This window comes from Amblyomma maculatum, chromosome 6, assembly GCF_055883805.1.
Source record: "Amblyomma maculatum isolate TAMU_Amacu chromosome 6, ASM5588380v1, whole genome shotgun sequence".
NCBI lineage: Eukaryota > Metazoa > Arthropoda > Arachnida > Ixodida > Ixodidae > Amblyomma > Amblyomma maculatum.
In genome coordinates this window covers 109,829,879-109,846,522 of record NC_139349.1, presented here as the reverse complement: position 1 = coordinate 109,846,522, position 16,644 = coordinate 109,829,879, and the positions used below count along the sequence as shown (strand labels likewise).

Sequence of the window (16,644 nt, the reverse complement as noted above, 5' to 3'; positions counted from 1 at the left end):
TCATTGGCCATACAGATATTTAAACATTATATATCATAGCCTTTAAGATGTTTTATTTGTGTTTTTAAATGTAAAGCACAGAAATCTAAGTCAGACGTATCATTGTATGCTGCAGTGACGTCATGCCTGAATAATCGTCTACGTTCACGCAAGCATGCGCGGGTTCCAGGTAGAGTGGTAGAGCCAACGTGGAGCGATCCGCGCTCGCGCAGCTCAAGCGCTTCAAGCCCGTAGCGCACGCCCATCCACGGCCGTGGAGCGCCGGAGCCGCTGTTCTTGCTGTTAGCAAGCTCTGGTGCTAGGCTCATTCGGTGTGACGACAAACAGCGATAAATCGCTTCTTTCACTGCGCATCACTCAAGCTTAAACGCGCCTAAACCCGAGGGACAGTTATGGTCGACCTGACCGGAGGAGGACCTGACGGACCGATTGAACACGGCTTCAGCAATTGGGTGTTCATTCTACCCGGAATCATAATAGTTTCACTGATCAGTAAGTATTTCCAATGAACCTCGTGTTCGCTGTCATTTCGACTTGTGGTCGATTCAGCGCCAATGGAGAAACATCTGGTAGCTCGTTTGCTCCCGCGACATCGCGACGGCTGTTTGACAGAAGATTTGGCATCGAAATCTCCTAAGACCATTGACCTCGCAGATAGTACTCTACATGACCATGTATCGCTACCGCACCAGAAAAATCACTCGCAACTACTTCAGCAACTACACGGAAAAAATAAAAAAAAAAAACGGCGCGTTGTTCGAAGCGTACGAGCAGCGACGGTCTGCTCGGCGCTGACCCTGCGAGTGGACTAGTTTGCCCATCGCTTATCGCCGAGCAAAACAGGATCGCCAGCCGTACACGTGGCCTGTCGCGTTGGCTCCGCGTGGAACCGCGTCGTCTTTGAGGGCGCAGTTGCGAGAGGGGCTTCGCGAGAGTCGGACGGGCACTTGCCTTCTGGTGCGCGGCGGAGCTTGTAGGCGCAGTATGGTTCTGTACGCGATCCTCGTGTTCGTACCTGTAGCAACAATTGGTGAGTTTCTCCACTGTATGCAGGGTTGTTTTCTTCCACAAGTTTTAGATAGCCATAATTCCGGTACAGTTTTTTTTTTTTTTTTTTTTCTGTGCACGTTGAATTGGGAACAGCTGATCGTGTGAATGGTATTGTCCATCACGGAGCTGGTTCTTCTGTAAGGTATCATTGTCAGAATATCAGGATGTTTATGCGCAAGATAGATCAGTAGTTATAATGACGCATCGATGTGCAAGATTTAGAAATTTATTTCTAGGTTTCTACATGTACAGATTGGTGCGCCCGTTCAATATTGTACGCTTGACCCTGTAATGTTCAGGCGATGAAAATATGGGATAAAGGTTATAAACGCCAAGCGTTTCATCGTTACTGTTCCCTGCCGTGTAGAAACGTTAAAAAAAAAAAAAGAAAAGAAAAGCGCATTTATTTTGCCTTATTAAAATGAGCAAATTATAACTTTGTAACATCTGAGAGACAAAACAAAACGCCTAGCGTAAATTCTAATGGCAGCAGTAATGACCGATTTGCTTATTGAAAACTGATGGGCTATTAGATTTCTATAGTTGGAAGTAGTAATCCTGGTTACCACAGTGACATAGGGCTTCATTTCAAACATATATACATACACTGGGAACACTGCAACATCAAGAGAACATTCAATATAATTATATAATTGTAATTTTGTAACGTCGGAACGCAACAAAACCCTAATGAAAATTCTAATGGCAGAAGTTACGACCAATTCGCTTACTGACAACTGATGGGCTATTAAATTTCGAGTATTTGCTGGTTACCACCGTGACATAGGTCTTCATTTCAAGCATGCATACAGTAACATTTTGTGGGAACACTGCGACATCAGAGGAGCATGCATTACATCCTCTACACTTACCATATATAAATAGGCGGCCCCAATGGGCTTGTATAGCCCCTCTGAACAGTGCAGCCGTACGTAGAGTCATCCTTGTGTAGAGTGCTCGGGCAGCGCACTTCTCTAGCTAGATCTTGTCACAGCTGCTGGAATCCAAAGCCAACACTTGCGTGCAAGTACCGCCAGATGGATCCGGAGGCCAGGTAGACACGAGCACGTCGTCCAGAAATCGAGGGCTGCTCTCTAGTTATCTTTTGTTGTGTGGTACGCACTGTTCAAAGCACTCCACACAAAGGTGATGCGATCTGCGCTGGTAGTGAATGGAGCAACAAAGCTACAAAAAAAAATGATTTTAGACTCTATTTGTTGTGAGCCATGCAGAATTGAGCAGATTGTCTAGCGATATTTTGTTAATTGATGACTGCATTAATTGGTGACATCAAAGAAAGCGACACTAACTCGTACCAAAATCTATACAGCCTGTACGGAAAAGAGAAGTATTAAGCTGGTATTTGTATTAGAATTTTTCCGAGGGACTGTACACAGCTACTCAGGTGCATACAGAATCCAGAATAATCACAGCACATTCCAATGCACTCATCAAAATCTTGGTGATAGCATTAACTTTTGGCATGAGTAATCTTCCAGCAACATACATACAACAGGCATTATGGGGTTGAAGTGCCAACAAACATTAATCCAAGGTAATTGCACGTGTTAATGCAGGGCAATGGCATGTAGGGGAAGTATTTGAACTTAAATTGAGCTGCATTAGAACAGCATTTGCAGTGCTATGGCAGTTAGGCTCCCAGTATGCTTTAGGCATGTTGCTGAGATAGAGATGCTTTATTGAATATATTCCGTTTCCAATAACTGCCAGTTTGCATGTCGTCTAAATTGCAAACTGTGCTCTATGCTCTTGGAGTAACGCAGTTCGTGAAATGAGCAAAAAAAAGTCTTTACTCAGCGTTTTCTCTATTGAGTTTACTTTAAATGCCAAGAAATTGGTAAATTTGTTTTTTATTGAAGACTCACTTTCAGTGGAAGGAGGTAAAAGACGCAAAACTTCTCCTTGCAGGCTTCTTCACCTACAAACTGATCCAGAGCTTACGGGACAAGGAGAAGCGGAAAGAAGACAAGAAGAAGCAGAAGCAGCAGAAGAAGAAAAAGTGAATGGACATAAGCGTCGAGACGAGCCACTGCCGGACCTTCCATACAACAACACAAGAGCCTTACATATCAGCCAATCACTGGAAACCAGCTGCAAAGTTATGAACCACCCTGTTGCTGCAATGTTGACGCTCTGTGGCAGTGAAGTACTGGCCTGTTTCCAGAGGCGGCAGTCTGCTCACGGCACCACCAAAGCCATCTTTCGTTTCCATGTACATTCCATTGGATAAAGCCTCTCCGCTCTCTCACATTGGGAAAAGACTCATGCTCGGGCAGGTGGAGATGTTCTAGGCATTTTTAAATCATGTATATTTACAATGAGTAGACAAGTCTGAGTTACAGAAAACTGATGTATTTATTGTATTTACAAAAATAAAAAAACCGACAGTGCTTGTCACAACCAGTGTCTGCATATGTGTGAATATATATGTACACTTTGAGAAAGCTGGCTGTGCTCTTGTTTGAGATAAAAACATTGCACAAGGTCTGCATTTGAAATACATACAGACCACCATTCTATAAGCAATATACATATACAAATGTGTGCATTTCACTTTTCAAACCTGCAGAATCGCTTCAAACAGGTTACAAAACATTCTGCCAGTGCATTTACAACATAACTGTAGAATCCTCTAACTTTCAGGATTATAATACATAAAATAATTTTTACAAATAAGACGAGAACTGGCACATGTTACACGTTAAAACTTGCTAGTATCAATTATGCTAAAAGCATATAAGCCTCGCAAGACTATGCATCTTTAAAAAAAAAAAAAATAAGACTTTCAAGGAAAACATGCCAAAAGACTAAAAATGCAGTGTAATCACTCTGCAACAAAGTCTAAGGGCATTTCCACACCAAACAGTTCCTCCCAAGGTGTTCGAAGAGTATTCAGAAAGGACCGCAGGGATGCCACAGTCTTCGTTGCAATGTTCCATTGCATCTCTGTGCCCCTGTCCTCGTCAAGAAATGTAAGTCTTGCGATCCTGTTGCTCTTGCAGAGGTGCTAAAATTAGAAACAATAAGAAGTGGGATTACTGCGGAGAAATAATCTCCTTAAAGCAGTAAACATGCTGATCAGTGGTCTTCAATAGTACACACATCCGACTACAACACGCAGGACTGCATTTTTTAGATAACCAGGGCCCCCTTCACACTTAACAATAGTACAAAACATGCACATATGGCAATAGTGACCATCTTCACTGCTGAAGCCATTTCTTTTTTAGTTTTGTCAGTTATTCGGACCTTCATTCTTGTCATGCCCAACCAACTCTTTCAGACACCATTACATTAGTGGCTGCAAGACAAGCTGGACTAAGTCTGCATGCCAGGATATCGGAGAAAAAGGAAGGCATAACAGAATAGAACGCTGGCGTTAAAAAAATTATAGGGACTGACAACCAGACAGAGTGTGCCACTAAATTGTGGCAGAAATGAAAAGATATTGCCCGATATTGTAAGCACCTAAGACTGCAGCATAAAAGAAATGAGGATTTGCAATAGCACGGTTTTCAGTTTGGCATTGATGACTACATTAAACAAGCTAAGAGCCGTTCCTCGGTGAAACCTTGACATTATTGGTGCATCCCACCACGTGACCGCATCTCATTCATTCATTAATTTATTAATACTGTCGGCCTATGCAGGCTATTACAAGAGTGGAAATACACAAAATACACAAAAAAGGGAGCACATTTCAACAACTACAAAAGTCCGACACACAAACACAAGCAAATACAGTGGACTTAAAGCAGAAAGTCAAACAATACAGTAAAAAAAGAAAAGGAAAGGAAACCGATTTTGCAGAGGGACAACTTTTATATAGGTACATTATGTTCAAAGTATGTTTTCAGGCTTTCAAGAAAGGCACCTAGAGTATTACTTTGTTTTCTTTTGTGCGTGCTTGTTATATTTTACTTAGTTTATGCCCCCTTCAGTGCTCCCTTCGCATCACCAGTGGGGTGCATTGAGAGTTGGTCATGGTGGCACTACAGTGGTTTTGCCTCTCTTGGCTGAAACAGTAATCAGTAAATGGCACACCTGCTTATTACACAAATCTCAGTAAAAGAATTAGGCGAGAGCTTTGCTTGGCTAAGCTAGGATATACATGCAGGAGCAGCATTTTTCAATCATTCAGTTAGGTTTTAGTTTATTCAGTTTTGCTTTGCCATGCTTAGCTAAGTATTTAATAGATGCTTTAAGCTTCCATTAGGATAAAGGAGCCCTAATTAATGTCTTATTAAGCATAGTGCAAAAGACTGGCAGCTTAGCAGGAAGAAACTGGCTACTAAGATGGTGCATCTCATTGCCTCGGCCTGAATTAGAAAACACTGGCTGCGAGTATTTCTTTTTTTTCTGCGGTTGCTTGGAGGAGGCTTAAAAGCCACCCTAGCAAATATAAGAATTTGTTCAGTAATGCTTCTCTCGTAAAATCTTTTAGAGCGTTTGCAATAAGACTGCTGCAGAATGAGTCATTTAGACAGCTAGTTTCCCAGTGAGTTTGAAGAAAGCTGGGAGCTTCAAAGATCTGTTTTTGTCCCTTCAAGTTTTCTAGATTCAGAGACATTAAAATCATCGAAAATTCCAGGCATGCATTTCGTGTAGCTGCTCATAAAAGTAGGCTGTTCTTTAACCTACCTATACCTGTGGTGTCTACACGTGCCAAAACAACCAGTCAGTATGCTTAGCAGCATCTATGTTGTAATGAAATGGGTCAATTAATAAAGTGAGCCACAATCTGCTGGTTCCTTAAACTGCAGTGTTCCTATATGTGGTTGCGATGCAGGCATCATGTACACCAAAAACGCCAGGATGCTGTTGGAAGTCATCTGACTATTCTGTTGCACATGTATCAGTTTACATCAGCTCAGTAAAATAAATGGCTGTAAAAAGTTGGCTGAAAAGTTGAGAAATATGAGAGAGTGGGCAGAGGGGGCCGCATAAAATTCTTGTAAGGCGATTTTGTCTTTTCATAACTGCAATACAGAAGAGAAGCTTGGAAATCCTGAGAAACCTCGTGAGATCAGAGCTTGGAAAAGCACAGACAAACTGTACGGCTTGAAACAAGGGAAACAGCCTCCCAAGCAGACCTATAACATTGCTGAAAACAATGCTACACTGCAGCGGTTACTCTTTTAACTCAGCTAGCCCGAAGAGCGGAGCCTGAAGAAGTTAAATTGAAGAGTGAATAGCATGGCTACAAGATAGGCTTTCCTTTGCTCACTTTGCATTCAAAAGACCAAGTGTGCGTGGCAGGATAGCAGAGAAAAAGAAAGCCTGAAAGAATAGTTACCACAGCTGTGATGTTGCTGATCTTTTGGCATACTACTGGTTCATAGCGCACAACGCCAGCCTTAGCTGAACCTTTGGGCGCTTTCAAGTAAGAGACCTTGCCAATAAAGGTGCTGTCTTTGGTAATGACAATGCACACCGGCTTCTGCGGCAACGATGAGGCTCCATCTAAAGGGGGAAAATATTCGAAGGTTTTATTAACTTCAAAAACCCAGCATTCAGTCATGGTCAGATATTTTACTGGTAACATGTATAATGAACTGGTTCGATTATAGTTTCAGCTCAAACTGAAGTAAAAGCTGCCAGTTTTTACAGAGACAAACATTCAATTTTCGAAAGAAATTCAACAAAAACTATGTGGATACTTGATACGCCTGTCAACTCACTCTTCATGAGGCGAATAAGTGCCTCTCACATTTTTTTACAAAGTTGAAACTTACTAAACCATTGAGCAGCTTGTGCTGACATCAAATGTTCACATTAGAAGAAGAGAAAAATGTTGATGTTTGATGTTGTGAAAGGACGCATGTCCATGACCTTTTCCTTGCAATTTTCAGCAATGGCATGCTAGTATAGTAACTGTTCTATGTCTTTGACTTCAAACTTTAAGCTAAGACACGGAAAGATTGTTCTTGCTTTTCAAAACCTTTCTGGTTCAGAGCAGTCCGTATATCGATTAAATATACTAGGAGGAGGCTACACATATTTGTGAAAACGCTACTGTAAAGTAAAACACAGGCGCAAAAAAAAAGAATGCCTATTTAAAGCAACACACGTGGTTTGCTTTCTGTAAAAACCATGACTCTATCAGCATGGAACATTCCTGTGCCGTTTATGCTGCCATGTCCTTATTGTAATTGTCATTCACCTGACTGCTCACTCCAGAAGCCCAGGATGAAAAGTGCGACCTCTTGTTCATCACTGCCATCTGGATCCTTTTCCAAGCAAGGCTTGATGACTTCCTTTACCACCTGAACCAAGCTTTCACTGACATCGGTAACTACAGAAGGTGGATCGGCTATCTTTTCTTGCAGCACTCCTGCGAACCAAGCATAGGTTTTATAAAGTTGTGCCAGGCCTGTGAAACAAAACAGCATTATTTGTGGCTAAAAACAGCACTAACATGAGACGAAGCAGAAATAGGGAACACGACGCTGTTGTGTCCCTTCTCTCTGCTTCATCTCGTGTTAGCGCTGTTTTTAGCCACAAATCATGCACCAACCAGCCCGAATTTCCACCCTGTTACAGCATCATTGTCTGACAGAAGCTTGCATGGAAACATAAGATAAGGAAAGAAGGATGGGATGTTTCTGATGACATTTCCTGCATTTTCGTGCAAAGCTTCTCTATCAAATGCGTTCCTATTCAACCCAAAATCTAGCACAGAGCTCTATTCTGCCCAGCACGAGTGTTACTTTTCATCCTATAAGAGAGATTATTAAATTCTAATTTAACACATTCTTTCAAAACACCACGACATGCTCAAAAACAAGGGCTAATTATTTCTGACAAGATAAAGATTACGATCGCACTAAAGTAAAAGCCTTGCAGCTCGATTTCAGGGATGATGATGATGAAAATGTTATTCTAGGTTCAACTGCATTCATAACAGCTACATTTAAGCATGGTGGAGTTACCTGACGCCAGATATTTAAGAACTTTGCCTTTCTCCACTCTCTCTTTTTTTTTAATGACATCGTTATCCTGCTTCGAATCTAGAGATTCATGGCAGGTCTCGCATTTAAAGACTCGTTTGTAGCTATTTTGGAAACTCCAAAGCAGTTCTGCTTTCTAGCGAGAATGAACATAAGACCGGTTTCAATGTGTGTCATTTTTAACATCACTGCTGGCACTGGTCAGGCTAGGGCTGCCGGCCTTGGCTAATAATTTTCGTCATGGCCATTAATCGTCAGATGCTCAGTTTTGGTTAAAGAAAAGCGAAAACTGGTATTAGAGCAACCATATAGTAATAATAATAATAATAAAAATAATGTGTTCACAGGAAACGAAAGGCGCAGTATCTGTCACATGTGCTGTGGTCACCTGAACCGCGCCTAGGGGAAGGGAGGAAAGGTGGGAGTGAAAGGGAAATGAGAGATAGGGGTGCTGTAGTGTGGAGGACTCCGGAGTTATTTCGACCACCTGGGTATCTTTAACATGCACCGACATTGCACAGCACACGGATGCCACTTCTTTTCGCCTCTATCGAAATGCAGCCGCCAGCGGTCGGGATCGAACCTTGGTACTCCGGCACAGCAGTCGGGCGTATAGAGCAACCATGCACAAGTGAAAAATTGATTTCTGGGTGATCGCACAGTGAACCCAGCTACATCAAATTAGAAATGCATCAAGAGTAGCACTAAAAAAAAAAACAAGTGAAGAATATGCTAGTCGTGTAAGACAAGTGCACAGCTGTTCCTGAAACTACACGAGGGGCTAAGTGGTTTCACCAATACCTGTCAAGTACTGCAGGAAACAGTTGCATGTGTCAGCGTCTCGAAGCAAGCACATATACCATGGCACTGTTCCTTTCTCCTGTTGCCAGCTGAGACAGAAGCCCTGATTCCCGAGAAGAAGTGAAATGACCTTGAGGTTCTCGAGCAACCTTGACTCCCAAAGCATGAGCCAGGATTCTGGGTCATCCCTGTAACACATTGACATTTTTTAATGCATCAACTTGGGCGAGTTGGCATCAGCTAGCTACTTAATTTCTATTTAGAGCGGGTGTCCTGTACTGTCTCTTACGTGCGTCTGCACCTTATGAAACTGCTATAAAAACAAAATCATCAGGTTTATTGTCAGTTTTTGCTGTCGCATGGTTAAGCAATGCAGACATGGAAAAACTTACCTTTCCTTGTTGTCATTAATCTTAAAAAAGTAGGCTTTGTTGCTTGATATCACCAGAAGTGCTGGCACTTCTTCAAGTGAAGACCACGTCGCCAGGCCAACCTTTGAAGAGAATAAAGTTGAATTCGAAAAAAAAAAAAGTCTTTAGTTACTTGTACCACTGCAGGCATGTTCGCAATCATCATTCTTAGGTTCCATGTAAATAATGCAGCATGCATAATAATAATAAAGTAACTGATTATGAGGAAACTGTGCAGTAATTAGAATGGACACCTGACCCATGCCTTGAGGCAAGGGATGAGAAGAAGAGAAACGGGAGAAGAGTCATCGTAGTAGGAGGCCTCAGAGCGCCGACAGGGGGACCCGAACTGGTAGCCTGCTGGATTTCGAAACAGATTATGTGTATTATAACCTCAAAGTGTCAACCTTGAGACTGAGCATTTTTGTCACCCAGCTCATAGTGCTTCATCTGCTTCATGAAATTGATGATTCAGAGGTGGCGCTGCTATAGAATTAAATTCAACTACTTGGCGGCAGGAGAGGGGGGGGGGGGGGGGGGGTATTACATTGAAATACATTCTTGCTCATCACCTAAAAGCGAACTCATGCAGGTGGCATAGTTGCTAGATTATACAAAGTCTACTTTAGTGTCATGGTGAAGTGGAAGTGTTTCAAAGCCCGCATTTCAGCCTCTTGTGGAACTACTCTTAACGATGTTGTGTATGTGGCTGTATTACTGCAATGAACTGCAATAGAGGCAACGCAATAACATTGGTAGTGACATTTCAGTGCACTTTAAACCCCCGGCGGTGAAACTGACCTAGAGTCATTCACTACAGTACACCTCATAGCACACAATGTTGCTTTGCAATATGAAAGTTTAGTAAACATAAACCCAAGTGAATAGTTACTGAAATATTTTCACATATACAAGCGAGACTCTTCAGGCTACTCCTGTTATGCACCGTGGATAAATATTCTAGTAATCCCTCAGGCAAGATTTGAGAAAAAAGCTGAGCACTTGCTTTAAAATACAAAAATAAGTTAAGACGAACGATTGCATATTGCAAGCTATCTCATGACAAGTACATCACATGCTTGTACGTGGTATGAGCAATGTCTACCCATCAATTTTTCTTTCTTTAACAACTCACAGTAAATTCATTACCTCTTCATTTCTATAAGATATAATAGATATCCGGAGTAGAAATAAAAATGTGCCTGGCACAAGAACTACTCAAGTAAGGTTTGGTTTATGGGGTTTAATGTCACAAAGAGACTCAGGCTATGAGAGACGACATAGTGGGGGGGCTCCGGAAATTTCGACCATCTGGGGTTCTTTAAGGTGCACTGGCATTGCACAGCACACTGGCACCTTGCTTTTCAGCTCTGTCGAAAAGTAACTGCCGAGGCCAGGATTCGATCCCACTTCCTTGGGCACAGTAATCGCGCACCCTAACCACTGTGCCACCCCAGCGGGGCTTGACTCAAATAAGGGGACGACTTTCAAACATGCAGCTGCAAATTACAAAGCTAGAACATTTTGCATTCACCCTTCTATCACCAGTAGCTGATATGACTCTCCCATGTTCCCAAGTACCAGACACAAGGAAACAAAGAAGGAATAAATGGGCAGAAACTTCTGTAATTTACTAATTTCTTTAAATTCAAGCCTAACTCTGCTTACATGAAGTGTTCCACTACTAAGCAGTTCACACTTCAAGGCACTACCATGAGCACACAAACCTCTATGCAGCAAACGAAAGCCTCTTCTTTTCCAAAGATGTTGACATCTAAATGTAGCAAGACGCTGTGATCTGGGCACGTAAAAGAACTTGGTCCCATTTCCTCCCTGTTGTCAAATGAGTCCCATAATGAAGCCGGGCACTCCAGGTGAGACGAGTCTGAGACATCTCTCTGCTGCAGGCTGGTGTTGGAGTGGCTCTGGGCACTCTTGAAACTCGCATCCGACAACATCGTGTCTGATGCGCTTGTTTTGCTTCCGAGGTCGATGTTCAAACTGTCTGTTCCTAAATAAAGGAAAGGGAGAAGTTTATTATCATTGCAAGTGATTTAAAGCTGCAAGAAATGAAACCGAATAAGGGAAGAGAGAGTGAGGAGGTTCTGGGTATATACTAAATGCTATTAAAGAGCACCACTTTGGTAAGTAAGTGATTCAACAAGTGAAACAAATGTTACTAGTCCACCCAACGTTCATCCATAGATAAATCCACCCCACCTGGAACAATATGCTTATTTCTTAGTTCAAGAAATCGACTGAAAATTCTCACATCTGCCATAGCCGTTCTAGGCTGATGTGGCTTACATACTGTAATTTCAGTAAAACTTAGAAAAGTAACCACTGACGAAAGGTAACTGTTCTCATGCAAGCTTGTTCAGTTCTATCAATAGCAAATGTGCCTTCAAATATCTTCAGAGAAAAAAAGCTATATCTTGAACAAGCTTAACATAATTTTATTAAAGCTGGCACCCAAAATAAACCAGAGAAAGAAACAGAAAAACTTACTGTTTATGTTGAGCACAGGCTCTTCAACAATCTCTTTGAGCGTTGGAAGAACAACGGTAGGGGGCCTATGAGAAAAGAATAAAAGAAAAAATTATTAAAGAGCACTGCAGAATCTGCATTGGAGTAATGCGAAAGCACGGATGCTGCTGTTGGTTGCTTCTAATTCCTTCTGGTAGCTTCTAGTTGCTTAATTCACTTCTTGTTTAACCATTTAGTCTTTGGTACTTTCAAACTGCGCGCCAATCCTTTCCTATGGTCTTTTTCGGTTCTACTTCTGGTTGCGTGACGTCACATTCTCTATGTGACATTAATTCACTTCTTGTTTATTCATTTTAGTCTTTGGTACTTTCAAATAGCGCGCCAATCCCTTCCTATGCCATTTTTCGGCTCTACTTCCGGTTGCGTGACGTCACATCCTTGACGTCCCCCTAACTGACTGCTTTAATTAACTAATTTAGTCTTTGTACTTTAAAACTGCGCGCCAATCCTTTTATATGCCCTTTTTTGGCTTAACTTCAGGTTGCGTGACGTCACATCCTTGACGTCACCCTGATTGACTGATTTAATCAACTATTTTAGTATCTCATACATTCAAATGTGGCGCCAAACCATTCGCTAATGAGACCATTTTCGCCTTTACTTTTTCATTTTTTGCCTTTAATTAATTACCTGATTAACTTACTGGTCTAATTATTTTTTTGCACACAACACTATGTCACTCTCTATTGACTGATACCACTCATGAACCTCTATGCCTTCTCAATGAGTCACAACTGCTGCGGACACGATTTTGTGTTTTGCCTCTAATTAATTACCTAATTAGTTTATTGACTTAATTATTATTTCGGACACAAAATTATGTCCCCCTCTATCAATTGACACCACTCATTAACCTCTACGACTTCTCAATGAATCACAACTGCTGCGGATACGATTTTGTGTTTTGCCTCTAATTACCTGATTAACTTATTGGCCTAATTATTTTTTCGGCAGCAACATTACGTCACCCTCTATCGATTGGCACCACTCATTAACCTCTACAGGCTAATGAGTGGTGTCACTTCTCAATTACTTCTAGCACTTCTCAATTACTTGCAACTGCTGTGGACACAATTTTGCGGACACGGCCTGCGGACACGGTCTGCGGACAGAAATCTGTGAACATAGCGAAGTAATGCTCTCGCATTAAAATTGGAAAATGGCTTGGTATTGCACTTCAGGAGGAAATCAGGAGAGATTTAAGAAGAAAAAACTATTGCTTGTCAATGACAAGTACAACAGAGAAAACAACTGGGTGGTCCAAAGGGCCTCACGGAGATAGTGTCTTGTCGCCGTCTCGAGCGTGCTCAGCATTCGCCTCGTGTGCGGATGTGGTTGAAATGACCATAATGCTGCTTTGGCTGGGGTTGCTCAGGATGGTGATGTCACTTGCACTCTTTCGGAATCCGGGTCGATACAGGCTGCTGTGCTGGTCGGGTGTCACAGTCTCAATACTTTCCTCAGACACATTATCTGCACAGCCTAGAGTGACACGTACGAATGAATTCGTTTGAGAAATGCAAGACAAGCATGAGTTCAGCACGGCTTAATATCAAATGCTGAGCCATGACGGCCATCCCAGAAGAGCAGAAGAGAAGTGTAGAAATTCCCATACCGCTGAATAAAACTCATCTCTTCTAGCAGAAATAAAATGTCCTCGGCACTCTTCGCATTTTATTTCAGCATGTACTTCGCTCTCTCAGTATTGAATAACACCACAGTATATTTTACAAGAAAGCGCACACTGCAGAAGAAAATTTGATGATGATTTTCGCATTTTTAATTTCATTTTGGACGGGTAAGACAAATGCTTGTAACCGAATACACCTGATGCTGAGTTTATTATAGCCACAAGTTGCCTCTGCCTAAGATCCGAGCATAAACTAAGCTGTGGTCTTGGCATGACAAACTTCACACCTATCATTGTTGATAATGGCACCATAAATATAAGAGGCGAAGCAATAACAATAGTAAAAACAAAATGCACTGTAATGCATTTTCTACCTTCAAGTGCTTTACTTAGGTTGCAAAACTTTTACTTCGTCAGAAAAGGCAAAATGCAAATGATTCATACCAGGTGGCTATCAGCCCACATCTGAAAGCGATATGAGTAGCCCATTCAATGACCCGTGTTTGAACTGCCAGGTCTAAGTTGACCAACACGGCTTCCCATTGCTCGAGACTAGGAACTTGTATTAGAGATTGCAGGGGCGGCTCCCCTTTGCAATTTCACAATATGCGATCATAAGAGCCTATTTCACCACACCACATAGTGTACATTCCGGGTCGTAATCGCCGGAGTAGAATTTTGACAACAGGTAAGGAGTCGTGAAGGATCGCGTCTGGAGTAGCCTTCAGGTGGTTTGCTGCTCCTTATTTAAGGCTTTCTCTGGAGGGGGAATATCCTCCTTTCAAGTTTAAAATGATTAGTAATGTCGTGAAATGAGGCTAGACCTATGATATTGTTAGGACTGTCCAGATTTTTTTTTCCTGCATTAAACATTCCCTTGTGATTCTAAATAATGTATAACTTGTCATCACATATCCTTCGATACTTTTTTTTAAGTATACATGCATTTGAATTCAGCAACACAAAAATAGTTTACACATAGTATCACAGAGTATATTTGTAAAACTGAATGCTTACTATCATCAAACTAGTACCTGAAATAAAAGAATATCACTATATATCGTTCACAGTGCCACTGCTCAACCGAGGATTATTATTATTATTATTATTATTCTGCTCCTTAGGTCACTGCTTTAAACCCTGTTCAGATCAGCCTTCCTAGCCAAAGCCGCAGGTGCCCACTGCAAGGAAGCTGTGCCTGTTCTTTGCTCAGTGATGCCATTGCAACACAATACAAAAGAACATGCGCTGACACCTGACATTGTCTATAGCTTCTTGTTCCATTGTTGCGATGCATGAGGGCTCTCGGCAGCCCTGGAAATGAAGCACATTGCGGCAGTGCGTCCTCCCCAGCTGTGCTCTGCCTGAGCCTTTCAGCACTGTGCTTTCGCTGCTGCAATTTTCTGCACTATCTACATGCCCTCTTAACCTGCCATGGTTAGTGATGCTCCCCCTTTCACAATAAGCTCATCAAACAAAACTTTCACTGCACATGCCTTTGTGGAGCTCTCAAGTGCACTTTGGGAATTTCCCAGGAATAAGATGCAATAAACAGTTTATATTCCAAAGTTAGTGTCAAGATCGATCCCTTTAAGGAGGTTGCGGACACCTTCAATTTTCTCAATGCGCACTATCGTGTCGATTACATATATATATATATATATATATATATACGCTGAGTGTGCTGCACAATAAAAAAATATATATGAAGCCTGAATTTCAAGTTGGTTTTCTTTTTAGCCGGCTACTTTGTGTTTTCTGTGGGAGATTCATCCTTGGTAAAACTAATCAATTAGTTGCTGTAGGCTTCGTTAATATTTGCTTGTTTTAACTGGTGATGAGAAATTATGAAAAATATTATAAAATTTTAAACAAAGCATTCTCATAAGTGAGTGAGTCAATATATTTTGCTGAAAAGTAAGTGAACAGGCGCTTTTTTGAAGTCTGCTATTTTTGCGTTTATTGATTTGAAACCCACATTGCACTGTATGTTGTACCTGACATTAAAGGCCTTTTTACTACTGAAGAGGTGCTCTTCAAAAAATATTACACACTGCTCTTGTTAAAGCTGATTTTGAGAATCATCTAATAAGGTGAAGTGACAACCCTAATTGAGGCCAACCAAACGAACTTCAGCTTCATTTGAATTTTTCCAGCACTGAACTAACTCAGAGTACAGATAAAATTAAGCTAAATAAGAAAAAAACAAGTCTAGATTGGTATTTGCAGAAGCTTACCTTGAACTGCTTTGCCAAGAGATGAAAGCTCCGAAGCCTTCCTGGTAGGCAAGCTGGAGCTAAAGCAGATAGACAGCAAAAGTTATTATCCAACAAAATAAGCCAAACAAATTATATAATAATATAATGCTTGAATGAAGGGCAGATTTAGACCTCATTTGCCAAAGAAAAGAAAAGAGGAGTCAGCACAATTCTAGGAGACGTCTATTAAAGGTTTCTATAGAATAAAAAATCTTCCACGAAAACAAGTGGTCAATCTTATACCCATACACTCATTCATATTTTGAAATCAGCCTGTGCTTCAAATATAGCTGTTTAGAAAATGCCATAGTTTTTACGGAGACACATGATGCCGATCCATAAATGGGAATAATATCAATGTTTAACTTACCACCCTACTGGTGTGAGCCTACTTATTTTCGGATATACACAAAACCCGAGGTGACAAGGACCATATCTCACAGTCTTTCTTTTTCTCAGCAAATCACTTGACACCCAATGGCAAGACGAATAGAAAGGATACCAGAAGAATAACATTTACAATTTATCGGCCAGCTCAGTGTTTTGCATTGTGCTCTCTAATGCTTTGAATCAATGCATCAAATTACGTACCTTAATTTTTCCGGTCCGCTCGATGCAAAACATGAAAGTGCATCTACAGCTTCTGGAGTGTCCAATGTGAGGAGAATGTCACCATCACACTGAGGACATCTCTCGGATTCATGGACATCTGAAATGTTACACAAGACAAAGAAAAGAGCCAAAATATTTATCTCTGTAGAGATAAGATTCGCCTATTGCATTTTAAATGACCTACAAAACACCCTACACCTCGTATTTTGGTAACAGTGTCAAAGTAAAGGCAATGAGATACATCAGCTGAACCTTATGAGCTAAAGTGATAACTCATGACTAGATTGCAATGATAAGCTATGACAAAATTTTATGCAGGCATGAAAGAGGCACTATAGATACAAACTGCTATTTACATAACCGAT

General features: G+C 41.3%; 2 protein-coding genes across 3 annotated transcripts in view; one reads left to right on the top strand and one right to left on the bottom strand.

The window, feature by feature from the left end:
- The first annotated feature begins 157 nt into the window (after window positions 1–157).
- LOC146186566 (uncharacterized) lies at window positions 158–3,471 on the top strand. Its single transcript, XM_084607275.1, has 2 exons — window positions 158–492; window positions 2,980–3,471. The coding sequence occupies exons 1-2, from the start codon at window positions 393–395 to the stop codon at window positions 3,072–3,074; spliced, it is 195 nt and encodes a 64-aa protein (XP_084463401.1). The 5' UTR covers window positions 158–392; the 3' UTR covers window positions 3,075–3,471.
- A 357-nt stretch (window positions 3,472–3,828) lies between these two features.
- Window positions 3,829–16,644, bottom strand: part of LOC146186565 (serine/threonine-protein kinase 11-interacting protein) — a 33,896-nt gene continuing 21,080 nt past the window's right edge. For both annotated transcript variants that reach the window (XM_084607271.1, XM_084607272.1), the window contains exons 15-24: window positions 16,259–16,376; window positions 15,647–15,705; window positions 13,054–13,261; window positions 11,741–11,805; window positions 10,960–11,243; window positions 9,215–9,315; window positions 8,823–9,010; window positions 7,235–7,405; window positions 6,368–6,534; window positions 3,829–4,078 (exon numbers count right to left, since the gene is read on the bottom strand). In XM_084607271.1, the coding sequence (XP_084463397.1) occupies window positions 3,896–4,078; window positions 6,368–6,534; window positions 7,235–7,405; window positions 8,823–9,010; window positions 9,215–9,315; window positions 10,960–11,243; window positions 11,741–11,805; window positions 13,054–13,261; window positions 15,647–15,705; window positions 16,259–16,376 (1,544 nt within the window). In that variant the 3' untranslated portion in view covers window positions 3,829–3,895. The remainder of the gene's footprint in view (window positions 4,079–6,367; window positions 6,535–7,234; window positions 7,406–8,822; window positions 9,011–9,214; window positions 9,316–10,959; window positions 11,244–11,740; window positions 11,806–13,053; window positions 13,262–15,646; window positions 15,706–16,258; window positions 16,377–16,644) is intronic.